Below are 14652 nucleotides of genomic sequence, written 5' to 3' on the forward strand. Positions count from 1 at the left end.
GTGGTGGCGGTAGCGGGAGGGGGAAGGCGCCGGCAAAGCTACAGGCTAGCGGTGAGGGCCGGGCGGCGGCACGTTGGGGCTGATGGGGCTGCATGGGGCGCGGTTGTTGAACCGTAGCCAGTTTGCTGAGGATCGGCTGGGGAGCCGAGTGTGGGTGCGCAGGGTCGGCGTCGGACATTGCGTTGCTCAACAACAGTGCCGCTCGAGCTCCGATGGCGCCCTGGTCGGACTTCCGTTGTGAGAAGCAGCAGGGCGGCGCTGTATTATTGATTCCGGCTCAGCAATACGACCCGCAGCGGATGCGATGCCGTCTCAGCTCACTCAGCGTGTGCCTGATGGTGCCAGCGACCGGGGCGTCTGTCGCAGCCAGGGCAAAACAGCTGCAGCCGCGGCTATGCGTGATGCGCTCCTCGTCCCGTTAGTGCCCGATTCCCCTAGATAGCAACTTGTCAACAGCAGGCCGCGAAGCAACAGAGGGTTGCACGGTCCCGGTTTTCTTCCCAACTGTTGTCCCGTAAGGAGCGCTCCGACGCCGCGCGGGTGCACCAGCTCTCGGCCACTAACTAGCTACCAAGCACGGACGGACATCCCGCTGCGCGCCCAGCTCAGCACCGCCCCCCATATACATTCCGCGCAGCCCGCTCCAACCCTCTCCTCCTTCCTTCCTTTCCTCTGCATATCGCACTACTTTTGCGACGAAGCACCCTACTGCCTTGGTCAGGCCCCCTCCCCTCCGCGAAGCACCTAGATCATGTCCACTCCCGCAGCCACCATGGCAGGCGTCGAGGCGCCCCCGAAGCTCGAGAAGAAGCCGATCAAGTTCAGCAACTTGCTGCTTGGCTCGGGTCTGAACATGTTCGAAGTGTCGACGCTGGGTCAGGTAAGTCACTCCCCGAACGCGCCGCAAAGTGGTCCGCTGGATGCTAACGCACCCGCCTTCTGTACAGCCTTTGGAGGTCGTTAAGACCACCATGGCCGCGAACCGCAGCGATGGCTTCGGCGGTGCTATCCGCAAGATTTGGGCCCGTGGTGGTGTCTTTGGCTGTAAGTTGACACGCATCATCTGGACATGTGAGCCCCAGCCGTACTGACGCCATTTCCCCGCAGTTTACCAAGGTCTGATCCCCTGGGCCTGGATCGAGGCATCCACGAAGGGAGCTGTGCTCCTGTTCGTCGCCTCCGAAGCCGAGTACCACGCGCGCTCCTTCGGCGCCTCCCCCTTCATCGGCGGCATCAGTGGCGGTATGGTCGGCGGTCTCGCCCAGGCCTACGCGACCATGGGTTTCTGCACTTGCATGAAGACGGTCGAGATCACAAAGCACAAGGTTGCCGCGTCTGGTGCGAAGCCGCCGGGCACGATGGAGACATTCATGGGCATCTGGCGCGCCGAGGGTCTCCGCGGCATCAACAAGGGCGTCAACGCCGTCGCCGTTCGCCAGGTCACCAACTGGGGTTCTCGCTTCGGTCTGTCCCGAGTTGCGGAAACCGGCATCCGTCGGGTGACCGGGAAGGAAGGCGGCGAGAAGCTCAGCGTCGTTGAGAAGATCATTGCCTCCACCCTCGGAGGTGGTCTGTCCGCCTGGAACCAGCCGATCGAGGTCATCCGCGTCGAGCTGCAGAGCAAGGTCGAGGACCCTAACCGGCCGAAGAAGATGAACGTCGCCAACGCGGCGAAGTACATTTACCAGAAGAACGGAATCAAGGGTTTGTACAGGGGCGTTACACCTAGGATTGGTTTGGGCGTTTGGCAGACGGTCTGCATGGTTGCTTTGGGTGACGTGTAAGTGATCTTCTCCCTCCAGCTCCCCCACTGCATTCTCCACAGTGGCAACGCATGCTGACATCTTCTCCAATAGTGCTAAGGAAGCTGTCGAGAAGCTCACTGGCGACCAAGTCACGGCGAAGCACTAGACGGGTACAGGCGTTTTTGGGGCTCATCTCGGTCATCTCGGCCTGTCTGGGGGTATTTACGATACCAGGAAATTCATATGGATGATGGGAGAAAAGCACATATCATGTTGTTTTGGCCGGAACACCGCTACAGGCGGGCAGTTATGACGGACTTCGAATGAGCACGAAACGATGCATCTGTGTTGGTCAGACTTTGAACGATACTATACTGTTACGTAGCTTGCAGCGTTTGGCTGCGTGTTTTCCTATCTCTTCTTGTGCTCTTTGCCGTAGAAGACTATCTATAGACCAGACATATTTGAGGGTGAATGCTACTTCTCAAAAAAACAGTACTTCACCTCGGTTCTGTCTATTTGTTTCCAGGAGTTTGCGTTCACGTTTGTGGGCACCGGCGTGCTCTCGTTCGTGCCGCTCATTCGCCAGCTGCGAGCGTCCAGGGAACACAACATTGCTCCCCTTTCCACATATTTGGGCCGTGGTGCTAGTCGCAGCAATGACACACTGATAACGATGATGTGATGCGGAGCGCGCAGTCGGTGGCCGGTGCACGCCGGAGAGCCGTATCATCATCCCCTACGTGATAGGCTCCTAGGGCAATCATGTCTGATGCCACTTCCACCAGGCAAAGAGAGTCCTCGCCGCAGCCGCGTGTCTGCGCCGAGCAGAGTCATCTGCTTAAGAACGCATGCGAACCGAAGGAAGTCCGGACTTCTTATTTCATCCTGTCTCAGCCCTCAGGGGGTCCAGCTGAGCGAACCCATCCCACGCGAGATACGCCGTGGCTGATGTGAGCATGACACGCACCCTGCTTCCAACAACTGGGCACACCACCACTACGGCGTATGCAAAGCATAGTGGCCAGGGTACCCAGCGTTGCATTGCGGTAGGAAAAAAAATTGTCTGATGATGAAGCACGTAAGGAGTCGTTAGTGTCAGTGCCTCAGGATGCCAAAAAAAAAAATCTCTCCCGGACAGGCTTGAACTGTCAACCTCCTGATTGCAATAGATATCAACCCATCTTTCGACGTCTGAATATCTTTTTAACAGTCAGACGCGCTAGCCAATTGCGCCACGGAAGACGAAGTCTTGAAATCCCAATTTTTGATTGGAGTGGCTTGAGATGTCAAACGCTTCCCAAGTTAAGTTTATGAAGAGAAAAGAAAAAAAAGCTTCCGACCTCTGCAGTTCTACCAGATCGCATGAGCCGTGCGCCTATCTCGGACCCTGCGTGCTGTTTGCAGTGACGGAGGCTGGGGAGGCTGGTTCGGAACATGTGAAAACGGGAGCGATCGACAGAGCCGGAGGACTCTACACCGAGCGGGCATTTGAGTGGCTAGCTAACTTTGGTAACGGCAGCGCCTGACGCAGGCACTGGCATGAGGCTGCGCCGGCGCAATCACTCCAAAACACACGGAGGCGCAATGTCGGCTGGGCGCATAAGAGGCGCGAAAGCGATGGGCGGTACAGCGCAGTGTGGCGGAGGTGATTGGCGGCGCATGATGAAGCAGCGATCCTCCGTAGCGGCCGTATGAAGCATTTTGCCGGATGATAGCCACAGACGGACGCGCGGTGGTGAGTTTTCAAAGCGCGCGATCAAGAAAGGCGGTAAGGAACGAAGGCCGAAGTGGGCCAGAGGGCAAGCGCGGCTCCCTGGGCTCCATTCCGCTCCACCACTTTCGCCACATCATGACCTCGCCGGGGCCGGTCAGAGAGGCTCGCTGCCCGCCGGCAGCTGAGCCGCCTTGACTAATCAGGCGCCCAGTTCTTGGTGTCGTCCTTCCCCCACAGTCCGCTAGCGATGACCTGGGGAAATGCTCACGAGCGCGCCTTCTCCAGGTCCACATGACCGGCGTGCGACGAGGATCCGGTGCCTGGTGACGTTCGATCGGAGGACCCTAGACGGGGCAGTGGCTGCAGGCCGCAGGGCCCCAACGGTGCTTGGTGCTGGAGCTGCGGGCGGCGGCGTGGAGAGAGGTGCCCACGCTAGGGCGCTGCGTTCAGCGAACGGGTGGCTCTGCGATGGAGCGCGCAACGCACCCAGCCCAATCGCCCCATATCGGTGCGCAGAGAGAGGGCTTGGAGGAAAATTTCACGTAGCGCAAGCGATCCACTGCAGACAGGCAAATCAGGCGTGTCCACGCTTTGGCGGTCTGTCGCTGTACGATGATGCTGCTCTAGCCGTTGATAGAGATCGCCGCAGGCCCCCAGCCGGCCGGCGTGCGCCGCCATTCGCGGCCGGAGACATGCCCTGGTCGTGTCTCCCCAGCTCGCAGCTGCTCCGGCTCTTTCCAGTGATCCCAACTTGCTTTGCCAGCCTAGCACACTACTCGTACAGCACCCGACCACGCACTCGTTCGTTTTCTTCAATGCCCGTGATCCACTGGCCCTGCTTGGCTCCACCGAACAGACTAACAGCCGCCTGCGGACCCTGTGCGCGAGACGTCAGCGGGCCTTCTCGCACCTAGACCTGCTACACCCGATATCGTGGAGAGGGCTGCTCCAACTCAGCCCAACCTCGTCAAGATTCCCTCTTCAAGTCGCCGACCCGCCAACATCCCCCTCCACACGTTGTCGTCGTCACGTTCTCCCACCGACGAAAAGCGTGGCCGCCGCCATTCCAACAGCGGCTCCGAGCACTCGGATCTCGACTCTCTGTGGAGCGACACAGGCGATCTCGTCGACCAGCTCGGCGAGGAGGAGGATCCCTTGCAGGCACGGCTTCGCCAATCGCAGGAATTTGGACCCTCATCCGTCCCGCACCGCCGGCACCCACACCACGTTCATTACGCCGACGAGAGCGAGAAGCCTAGTCGCATTCGAAAGGAGGACATAGAGATCCCTAACATCCGCCGCCCGCTCGCTGGCCGTGGAGAACGGTACGTCGACGCGCCCGCGACGACGCCCGCAAACACCACGTCGACCGCTGTGCTGACGCCCCTTCAGGTTTCTCGCCGCCATCATGGCCCCTAATGATGGCCCCTCCCGTATGCACGGATTGCACGGGAAGAAGTTGATGTACGTGTCGTCCCAGGCGGTCCTGCCGACCGCCCGCACTCGCCTGCATTGCTGGGCACGCTGCTGACAATGGACGAACAGCTACTTCACGAGTGTATTCGTTTCATTAGGCGTGTTCCTGTTCGGTTACGACCAAGGCGTTATGTCCGGTATCATCACGTATGTTTTGCGGCCCCGCCGGCCCCCCGCGAGCTCGACTGACGCCAGGTGCTTCCTGCAGGGGATCGTATTTCAAAAACCAGTTCGACCAGCCCACTCGAGCCCAGATCGGCACAATGGTGGCCATTCTCGAAGTCGGTGCTTTCATCGCCTCCGTGGCCGTCGGAAAGATAGGAGATATGATCGGACGCCGGCGTACAATTCTATATGGATCCTTGATATTCGTGGTGGGCGGCTTTTTCCAGACTTTCGCCAATACCTTGGCCATGATGATGGTTGGTAGGATCATTGCCGGTCTGGGTGTTGGTGCTCTGTCCACCATCGTGCCCGTCTATCAGTCTGAGATCTCCCCGCCCCACAACCGCGGCAAGTTGGCTTGCGTCGAGTTTACCGGCAACATCTGCGGTTACGCCGCCAGTGTCTGGGTCGATTATTTCTGCAGCTACATCAAGAACAACTGGGCATGGCGTATTCCGTTGCTCATGCAGTGCGTCATGGGCAGCTTGCTCGCGCTGGGCAGTCTGGTGATCTGCGAATCTCCCAGGTAGTTCTTCCAAAGGCGTATTCGGCACGAGATACTAATTCTCGATAGATGGCTTCTTGACCATGACCATGACGAGGAAGGTATTGTGGTTATCGCCAACCTGTACGGCAAGGGCGACATCCACAACCCCAAGGCCCGCGACGAATACCGCGAGATCAAGATGAACGTCTTGATTCAGCGCCAGGAGGGCGAGCGTTCCTACAGCGACATGTTCAAGAGGTACTACAAGCGTGTCTTCATCGCCATGTCCGCGCAGGGTCTCGCGCAGCTGAACGGCATCAACGTTATTTCTTACTACGCCCCACTGGTGTTCGAGCAAGCTGGCTGGGTCGGACGCGATGCCATCCTCATGACCGGCATCAACGGCCTGAGCTACCTTGCCTGCACGATTCCGCCGTGGTACCTGGTCGACAGCTGGGGCCGCCGCCCGATCTTGCTTGGTGGAGCTCTTCTGATGATTGTTTCTCTGTCGATGATTTCGTATTTCATCTACCTCGACCTCCCGGCCTGGACACCGCGTATGGTCGTCATCTTTGTCATGATCTACAACGGCGCCTTCGGAGCGTCCTGGGGCCCAATCCCCTGGCTCTACCCGCCCGAGATCCTGCCGCTCAGCATTCGTGCCAAGGGTGCTTCCCTCAGCACTGCTACCAACTGGGCCTTCAACTGGCTGGTTGGTGAGCTGACTCCCATCCTCCAAGAGGCGATTCAGTGGCGGTTGTACCTCCTGCACGCGTTCTTCTGCGCGGTCAGTTTCGTTGTTGGTAAGTTTGGCTGCCCAATCACCGAGATTCTGGTTCTGACACCCAACAGTTTGGTTTATTTACCCCGAGACGGCCAATGTTCGCCTGGAGGATATGAACAGTCTTTTCGGAGATGCCACATCGCAGATGCCCACGCCCGCGACTCTGGCCGAAGCAGAGTCGCTCTTCAGCGGCCACGGCTCGCCAGTGCCGTCGCTGGATATCCGCCGCGGCGTCGGCGCCGACAACGCCATTCCCGGCCTTGACATCAACCCGCCGTCGGTGCCGGTCGAGGGCGGCAAGCCGAAGTTCTCGAAGCCCGAATCCGACGATCGGTCCGAAGGCGTTGGAGGCTGGATCTCGAACTTGGTCAAGCGCTCCAAGGGCAACGGCGAGGGAGACAGCCAAAGCGGCAGCTACAGACGCGTCAACCAGGATGACGATTAGAAGCATTGATTGATTGATTGATTTTGAGTGTAATGAAAGCCGTCCGGAATGCGGATTGCACACGCACAACGATAGAATTTCATGCGGGCGCACTGGGATCATCATACAGCCTTGCATGTCCAAGGCACAGACGGGCAAGAACGCAGCGGCGGATGGGGATTGTTTGGTGTCGTTTTGTTTTTTCGCTTCAGAAGGTTGCATGTTTCAAGGCTGTTTGGCGGAGTAGAGTGCGGCTCTGCAGTGGCTCGAGCCACGTCCCGCAGGCGCCGGAGCCTCCAGTTGGTTTTTATCTATGTACATCAGTCGAATTGGTTCGGGACATAGGGATACAGAATCGAGCCATTGGCAGGGCCATTGATGGCATGCACCTTGCGTGCGCGCAGCCAATTAGCGGCGCCCGCGTGCCTCGGAAGGGCGCTGATGTTCGTTTCTTTGGGGGCGCAGCCTGGTGGAAAAGACACGTTGGCCAGAGTGCCAAAGCTCCGCGCCGACGCGCACCCGCCCCCTTGCCGCGCCGAGGATCGCCGGCCGCGTATGAAAAGTCCACGGCCTGCCCGTGCTATTTCGAGCGCCGCTTCCCCTGCTCCGCTCAACTTGGCTTGCGAATCACGGCGAGCATCGCGCCTGGAGCTTCGCATCCTCCGCCCGCTGCACCTTCGCTCTTCTTTCCCTCCTTTGCAACATCCTTTGACCTGCCCAAACCGCCTTTCCAACGCTATTCCCGCCCGCACGGCTCTCAGCTCAGCTCAGCTCCGCCGCGAGCTTCCTGAGGGGTTGACGTAGACACCATGGCGTCGCAAGGCTATGCCACCGGTGCCGACCAGCAGGCCGACGCCCTGCGCCGGAGGAACGTTCCCAATGGCGAGGGCCAGACTGACTTGATCAGCCCGCAGACTGAGGAGAAGGTCAAGCAGAAGGTAAGCTCCCGCCCGCAAAGCTCCACTTGGAGCTTTGGCTCCCAAGACCAACGAGCTGATCAGCCCATGCACCCGCAGACCAAATCCGTTCTCGAGACGATCGACGAGTATGAATTCATTTGGGCGCCCATCCTGTTCACCGCCGCCGCCTTCTTCACCCGCATGTACAAGATCGGTCTTTCGAACATCGTGACCTGGGATGAAGCTCAGTAAGCGTCCCTCCGCGGACCGCCGCTCAATTGGATGGCAGTCACTCCTGCTGACGATAACCCTACAGCTTTGGCAAGTTCGGATCCCACTATCTCAAGCGCGAATTCTATTTCGATGTCCACCCGCCGCTCGGAAAAATGCTGGTTGGCCTCTCGGGCTACCTGGCTGGCTACAACGGATCCTTCGAGTTCAAGTCTGGCGAAACCTACCCCGAGGAGCTTAACTACACCTTCATGCGTGGCTTCAACTCGACCTTCGGTGCTCTCTGCGTCCCGCTGGCCTACTACACCGCCAAGGAGCTGAACTTCCGCAAGCCGGCGTGCTGGCTGGCCGCGCTGATGGTTCTGTGCGACAACTCCCTCGCGACCATCAGCAGGTTCATCCTCCTCGACTCGATGCTCTTGTTCTTTACCTTCACCACCGTCTTCTGCTGGGCCAAGTTCCACCGCCTCCAACACGATCCCTTCTCGCCCGAGTGGGGCCTCTGGCTTATGCTCTGCGGTGTTTCGATTGGTTGCGTTTGCAGTGTCAAATGGGTTGGTTTCTTCGCTACTGCTCTGGTTGGCCTGTACACCATCGAGGACCTCTGGAACAAGTTTGGAGACCTTAGGATGCCCAAGGTTGAGCTTGCGGCCCACCTCGGTTTCCGTGTCTTTTCGCTCATCATGATTCCTCTGATGGTCTACCTCTTTTCGTTCTGGCTCCACTTCTTGATCCTGGAGAACAGCGGTCCCGGCGACGCTCAGATGAGCTCGCTCTTCCAGGCCAACCTCCGCGGTACCGAGGTTGGAAAGGACAGCCCTCTTGAGCTTGCCATCGGATCTCGCGCTACCATTAAGAACATGGGCTACGGCGGTGGTCTCCTCCACTCGCACGTTCAGACCTACCCCGAAGGCTCTCAGCAGCAGCAGGTTACTTGCTACCACCACAAGGATGCTAACAACGATTGGTTCATTTACCCTAACCGCTACGATCCGGAGTACGTTGTTGGCGAGGAACCCATGAGATTCCCCCATGACGGCAGCACCATCCGCTTGATTCACGCCCAGACCGGTCGTAACCTCCACTCGCACCAGATTGCTGCTCCTGTCACCAAGGCCGACTGGGAAGTCTCGTCCTACGGAAACGTAACAATCGGCGATACCAAAGACCACTGGATTATCGAGGTTGTCAATGACGCTGCCACTCGCGACTACTCGAAGATCAGGACCTTGACCACTTCCTTCCGCCTAAAGCACCCCGACCTTGGCTGCTACCTCCGCGCTGGCAACGTCAACCTTCCTCAGTGGGGTTTCAAGCAGATTGAGGTTACCTGCACCAAGACCAACAACCCCAGGGATGTGTACACCCACTGGAACGTTGAGAGCCATTGGAACGACAGGCTGCCTGCTGGTGACCCCGGTGCCTACAAGTCACCTTTCTTCCGTGACTTTATTCACCTTAACGTCGCCATGATGACTTCTAACAACGCTCTTGTCCCTGACCCGGACAAGCAGGACGATCTTGCCTCCGCGCCCTGGCAGTGGCCCATTCTTCACGTCGGCCTGCGCATGTGCGGCTGGGGTGACGACAGTAAGTTGATTTTCCTTCCTCGTGGTTTCACAATACTAACATATTTATAGCCGTCAAATACTTCCTTCTTGGAAACCCCTTCGTCTACTGGGCTTCCACCGCTTCTCTTGGCGCTGTTGGCCTTGTTGTTGCTTGGTACCTGATCCGTTGGCAGCGTGGATACAACGAGCTCAAGCCTGCGGAAATCGACCAGATCCACTACTCCGGCATCTATCCCATCATCGGCTGGTTCCTCCACTACTTCCCGTTCGTTGCCATGGCCCGTGTTACATACGTCCACCATTACTTCCCGGCCCTCTACTTCGCCATCCTCTCCTTCTCGTTCTTGGTCGATTGGTTCACCAGGAACGCCCGCGTCCAGGTCAAATGGGTCGTCTACAGCATTCTCTATGCCATCACGCTCGGACTCTTCATCAACTTCAGCGCCATCACGTTCGGCATGGTTGGACCGAATGCGCAATGGAAGCATCTCAAGTGGTTCAGCACGTGGCGCGTCACGGACGCGTAAGACGGAGAGGTTCCTTTATTTCTTCTTGAGGCTTTTTTTGGGGCGTGCTACGCAGGGCGCGGGTAGTGCGCGATGTCAAGGGGAGACTAGAGAGTCTGTAAGGAGATGGACTGCGTTGGGGGGTATCGTGGGGGAGTCAAACGAAAATAACCTTTTGAACTGTCTGAAAAGTTGAGATTGTGCACGTCATTGTGGTGGGGTGAATCTGATGTTGCATTCGCATGGTCACGGCCGGAGTATACCAGCAGCTATCTGTACTAGTCTTCGATTTTTCTTACGCTGTTCAAATATTCTATATATCATCAAATGATCCACTCTTCTTTAAGAAAACACATGCGGTTGGATTAATGCTTTATAGGCGTGCATCTACGTTGAGTTGGACTACTATAGTGGGTTTTTTATTTTGCCCTGTAAAACATGGTCTGGCGAGAGAGCGGACACTGAGGGAGACGCGGAAGGCAAATGACCGCTGTCGTTTGAATTTGTAATTGACACGTTTCCAGTCATTTCAGCTCACACGTTTCCGTGTGACAGTGCAAGTGGCGCAAAAAACGCAATTTTAAACCACACTCCCATGGAGACCTGAAGACGACACAGTCGCCGTACCACCGACATAGACTTGCAAGCTAGGATCTTCGTCCCTGGCGTTGTTCCCCAACCAGCCGAAACGGCCGTCAACAACAATAACTAGCGTTTATCTGATGAAGTTTTCGGCTCCGCCGATTAGCCCAAGAGTGAGCCCCTGGCTGGGTAAACGTGCCCTCCTCAACGTCAACGAGATACACTTCACTCTCTCTCTCTCCCAGGCCGCGCGTCGTCAACAAAATGACACGGATTAAAATGAGATGAGAAAAACACACACCAGCCGAACTCTGCCACCGACGAGCTAATGCCTCGATCCTTGTTTTTGTTGTTGCTGTCATGTGCTCACTTTCTTCCATCTTCCGTCCGGTCTCCATTGATCACTGGCCCGGGCAAACCTCTTCGTACTGCCCGGGGAACCACGCGGTCGAGCTGGCCGTCTGTATCGGCACGTGCACGACGTCCCACACGCGACTGCCGTCGGCGACGGTGCCGGTCGTCGTGGGCGGCGGTAGGGTCAGGCTGCCCGACTCGGAAACGGCGCCGCCGTTGGGTCTAGATGTTCGTGGGACGGGATGTCATTGATCGGTACTTTCCGTTGTGCCCTTCCATCATCGGGTCTTCCCTTCCCATGTGGCCGTTGCTCTTTTCTCTCTCTCTCTCTCTCTCTCTCTCTCTCTCTCTCTTTTGCATTCCAGTGATTGAGCGGAGGGAGGGTTGAGAGTAAGAAGGCCGGGAGAAAGGAGAGCAATCAACAGCATACATACCGACAATCCAGATACGCAAACCAGATGTCCAACGCCACACCACCATCACCACTTCCCTCCAACTCATCCTCGCCACCGTCCTCGCGCCAATAAAACAACAGGTCCGGCCACCCGTCGCTGCACGCGAACGGCCCGCCCGCGACCTGCTTGTCCATCGGCGCGACGAAGGTGTGTGCGCAGTAATGGGCGGAGTATACGTCGCCTTTCGCCAGCGTGAAGCTGATGCTGCCGTTGTGGACGGCGTTGCTTGGGGTGGTTGTCGCGCTGCTGATGGGGATGTGGGTGAGGTTGAGGAGGTGGAAGCCTGGGTCGAGAGCTGAGGAGGTGGGGAGGAGGAGGAGGGGGAGAAGGAGGGGGATGGTATGGAGAACGTGAGTTGTGAGAAACATTTTTGAGTGCCTTGATACAATTTTATTGTGGGTTGATGGATGGGGTTGAGAGGGGAGCGGTGTGTGAGGAGGTTGCTGGGCTGGCTTTATGTGGACGATTGTGAGTGAGCTATGGGGAGGTAGGATTCTGAGGAGGCACAGTACAGTGCCATGAGAAAGCGGTTACTCGTGGACAGAATAAACAGGTTGGCACTGTCAAAACTGCTAGAATTGTGTCAAGGATGTCATGGGTTACGTATAATCTACTACGAGGGTGTGGTCCTCTACAATGGTCCAACGGTCCACCCGCCACTGCATTCTGTATGGTCTGTGAGCAATTTACTAGCTCGGTTCTGTTTCAAGACTGCATGAGTTTTTGTATTCCTTGACAATAATCAAGTTCCATTGTCGCGAAATGTGGCCAGTGTAGCAAGAGTCCATTAGTGAACGAATATCGGAGTACGCAGGCAGTGCCACCGATTTCCATCTGAGCGCCGGACACTGGACAAACAGGCTCACTTGCTTCCCACTTGCACTACTTATCATTTCTCTCTTTCTCCAATAGGTGGAGGAGAAATGAAAACTTTGTGTAGCTTGTCCCTTCGCTCACTGTAACAATCACTTTCCAATTTATTTGACATGATGGTGCCATACCTTTTGGTCAAACGTCTACCCAAAACGTCCACCCAGCTGTATGGCCTCTGCCACCACAATTTCCACATATGCCGAATATTTCGTGGACGAGACCAGAGCTTGGCGGCCGCACGTGCTTGGTTCAAGGGTAGGGCAAGTGCTACTCAAGGCTAACACTGTATCACCATTGCTTTCCACTCCATCGGCGACGAGCCCACAAACCCGAACACATGCCTAGAAGATGAGATACATGATGCTCCTTGGTAGCATCGATGGTTTTGCTTTGCTCCTCCAGCGGGCAGAGTGACATGTCAATGCACCACTGATCCCCGCGGTACAGTTCGTTCGCACCCCAAGGGCAGAGCAAGATGCGACATAGCCTTCCCGGAGACGTTTCCGGTTTTAACTCTTGGAAGCTGGAATCCTTCGACTTTGCATCTAAGATACCGGAGAAAGATGGTGTTCACACGCAGATGTAATGGTCATTTTTTTTTAAAAAAAAAAAATATGGACAGAGATCAGATAGAGACGGAAATCGCGACGGAGCAAATCCATTCGTACAACTCTACTGTACACGAAATAAAAACTGCCCTTGAGACTTATTTATTCCAATATATTTTAGAGCCAGCTCAACACACCAGTATCACTCGTCCAAAGTGTGAGTAAGAAAGGGCAGAGAAGACGATAGCAACAACAAGAACAGTGGAAGATTAAGAAGAACAGAATGTACAGTTGGCTCGACCACGTTCTGTCGTGACTCGTGACGGTCGTGATCGATGCTGTGGTATCAAGCCCGAACGTCTCTGGGACGGTTTACAAAAAAAAGCGGCAGCAATTAATATCCCATCACTAACTCTTCAACTTGGCGGGCAGCTTGGGCAGCTGGATCTTGCCGATATTGGCGACCTGCTGGCTCCCGACGCGCTGCATCTGCACGACGGCATCGCCCAGCAGCACGCGGATGGCACCCTCGAGGCGGCGGTCCTTCTTGCGACGCATCCACAGCAGTATTATGCCGAGGATGACCATGTCGGCGGCGATCAGCTTCACAATGAACCACAAAAACCAGCCGACCCAAGCCAGGAAGCGGCGGCGGCGCGTGTGCTGATACAAACTCCGCGACTCGAGCTGCTCGCGCAGGGCCGCCACTTCGGCCGTCATCTTGACCAGCGCCTGCTCGACCCGGCGGCGCCACTGTTTGTCGCTGGCAGACCGCGCGGGGGCGGGTGGCCGGTCTCGGAGATGCCGCCGCGCATCCGCGTCCGCGTCGGCGCCGCCGTGCTGGGAACCAGAGTCCTGCGCGTCCACGAACTCGTCGTTGTCGTCTCCCGCTCCTTCGCCGCCGGCGCCGGCGGGCGTCAGGATGCGCATCTGCGAGGCTTGTATTTGCGGTGGGGGGTACTCGTGCTCCTCACCGGACAGGTTGAGGCCGGGGTAGGAGGGCATTCCCAGCGTCTGGTGGGGCGACGAGGACGACGACGAGGGCACGTTCGACTTGACCTGGTCCCAGACGAACTCCAGCTCGGCGACCAGCTCGCGTGCGTCAGGGCTCGGCGAGGCGTATTTGTGCATGGTGTCGATTAGAGTCGTGATGTAGCGGCGCTTGGCTTCGGTCCGTGAAAGGCTATTCTGCTGTTTCCATGCATCCCTAATAGAGAAGGCGTTGGATCAATAATCTGTCCGACGGCGGGCAACACGGGGAGAGGTTAGCGGGTTATGTACCACTTCTCTTGCGACCTCCTTGTCTGTTCGTCGTCACCTTCCGGTCGCTCCATGATACCATCGACGTCGCCTTCTGTGCACGGTGTTAGACGGTTGAGGCTCGCGGGCAGTCGTGTCATACCCATGCTCTGTTTGTACAAGCCATAGAGCTTCAGGCGGGTCGAGGAGGGCGGCTTCTCGGAGCCGATCCGGATCTTGTTGACGGTATTGAGGGCATGGCTGAAGACTCTATCTGCGGATGGTGAAGCTCTGTCAGGAATGCGAGTGTCGCGTGCGGGAGACGGGCGTGAGGTGCAGTGTGCGTCATACCCACAGAGTCGGACATATCAGCGCCAATGTTCAGCTCGGACGGTGTTGCGCGGGGTCATGAAGCGCAGGACGGAGGTCGCGGGTGGGGTAGCAATGGTGCGGACATGCGAAGGCAGAGCGAGCAGGTCGGGGACGTGTCGTGGCGCCGGGGAAGATGTGGATCATGGTCTCTCCGCAGTCGCCTTCGCGGGAGCGCGCGCAACACATGCCGCATTGGACCGAGGCTGCACGATTGGAAGGCGGAG

At 57.2% G+C, this 14652-nt stretch overlaps 4 protein-coding genes and 1 non-coding gene across 5 annotated transcripts; 3 read left to right on the forward strand and 2 right to left on the reverse strand.

Annotated features, from left to right (window-relative positions):
* Window positions 1-772: 772 nt before the first annotated feature.
* On the forward strand, window positions 773-1911 carry YHM2 (Mitochondrial DNA replication protein yhm2; the record flags this gene model as incomplete). The annotated part of the gene is made up of 4 exons (XM_066777605.1): window positions 773-880; window positions 948-1044; window positions 1108-1780; window positions 1857-1911. The coding sequence occupies 4 exons, from the start codon at window positions 773-775 to the stop codon at window positions 1909-1911; spliced, it is 933 nt and encodes a 310-aa protein (XP_066631700.1).
* A 962-nt stretch (window positions 1912-2873) lies between these two features.
* SLS55_006172 lies at window positions 2874-2990 on the reverse strand. The gene has a single exon. It is a non-coding gene; the product is annotated as a tRNA-Asn (tRNA).
* Window positions 2991-4870: 1880 nt separating this feature from the next.
* On the forward strand, window positions 4871-6819 carry HGT3 (Ribulose bisphosphate carboxylase large chain; the record flags this gene model as incomplete). Its single annotated transcript, XM_066777606.1, has 5 exons — window positions 4871-4926; window positions 5008-5085; window positions 5147-5629; window positions 5678-6393; window positions 6443-6819. 5 exons carry the CDS (start codon window positions 4871-4873, stop codon window positions 6817-6819), a joined length of 1710 nt encoding a protein of 569 aa, XP_066631701.1.
* A 788-nt stretch (window positions 6820-7607) lies between these two features.
* Window positions 7608-10026, forward strand: PMT2 (Dolichyl-phosphate-mannose--protein mannosyltransferase 2; the record flags this gene model as incomplete). The annotated part of the gene is made up of 4 exons (XM_066777607.1): window positions 7608-7736; window positions 7800-7945; window positions 8014-9518; window positions 9569-10026. The coding sequence occupies 4 exons, from the start codon at window positions 7608-7610 to the stop codon at window positions 10024-10026; spliced, it is 2238 nt and encodes a 745-aa protein (XP_066631702.1).
* A 3199-nt stretch (window positions 10027-13225) lies between these two features.
* SLS55_006175 (uncharacterized protein) lies at window positions 13226-14223 on the reverse strand (the record flags this gene model as incomplete). The annotated part of the gene is made up of 2 exons (XM_066777608.1): window positions 13226-13983; window positions 14220-14223. The coding sequence occupies 2 exons, from the start codon at window positions 14221-14223 to the stop codon at window positions 13226-13228; spliced, it is 762 nt and encodes a 253-aa protein (XP_066631703.1).
* Window positions 14224-14652: the final 429 nt, after the last annotated feature.

Source organism: Diplodia seriata (genome assembly GCF_021436955.1).
Source record: "Diplodia seriata strain FDS-637 chromosome Unknown scaffold_6, whole genome shotgun sequence".
NCBI lineage: Eukaryota > Fungi > Ascomycota > Dothideomycetes > Botryosphaeriales > Botryosphaeriaceae > Diplodia > Diplodia seriata.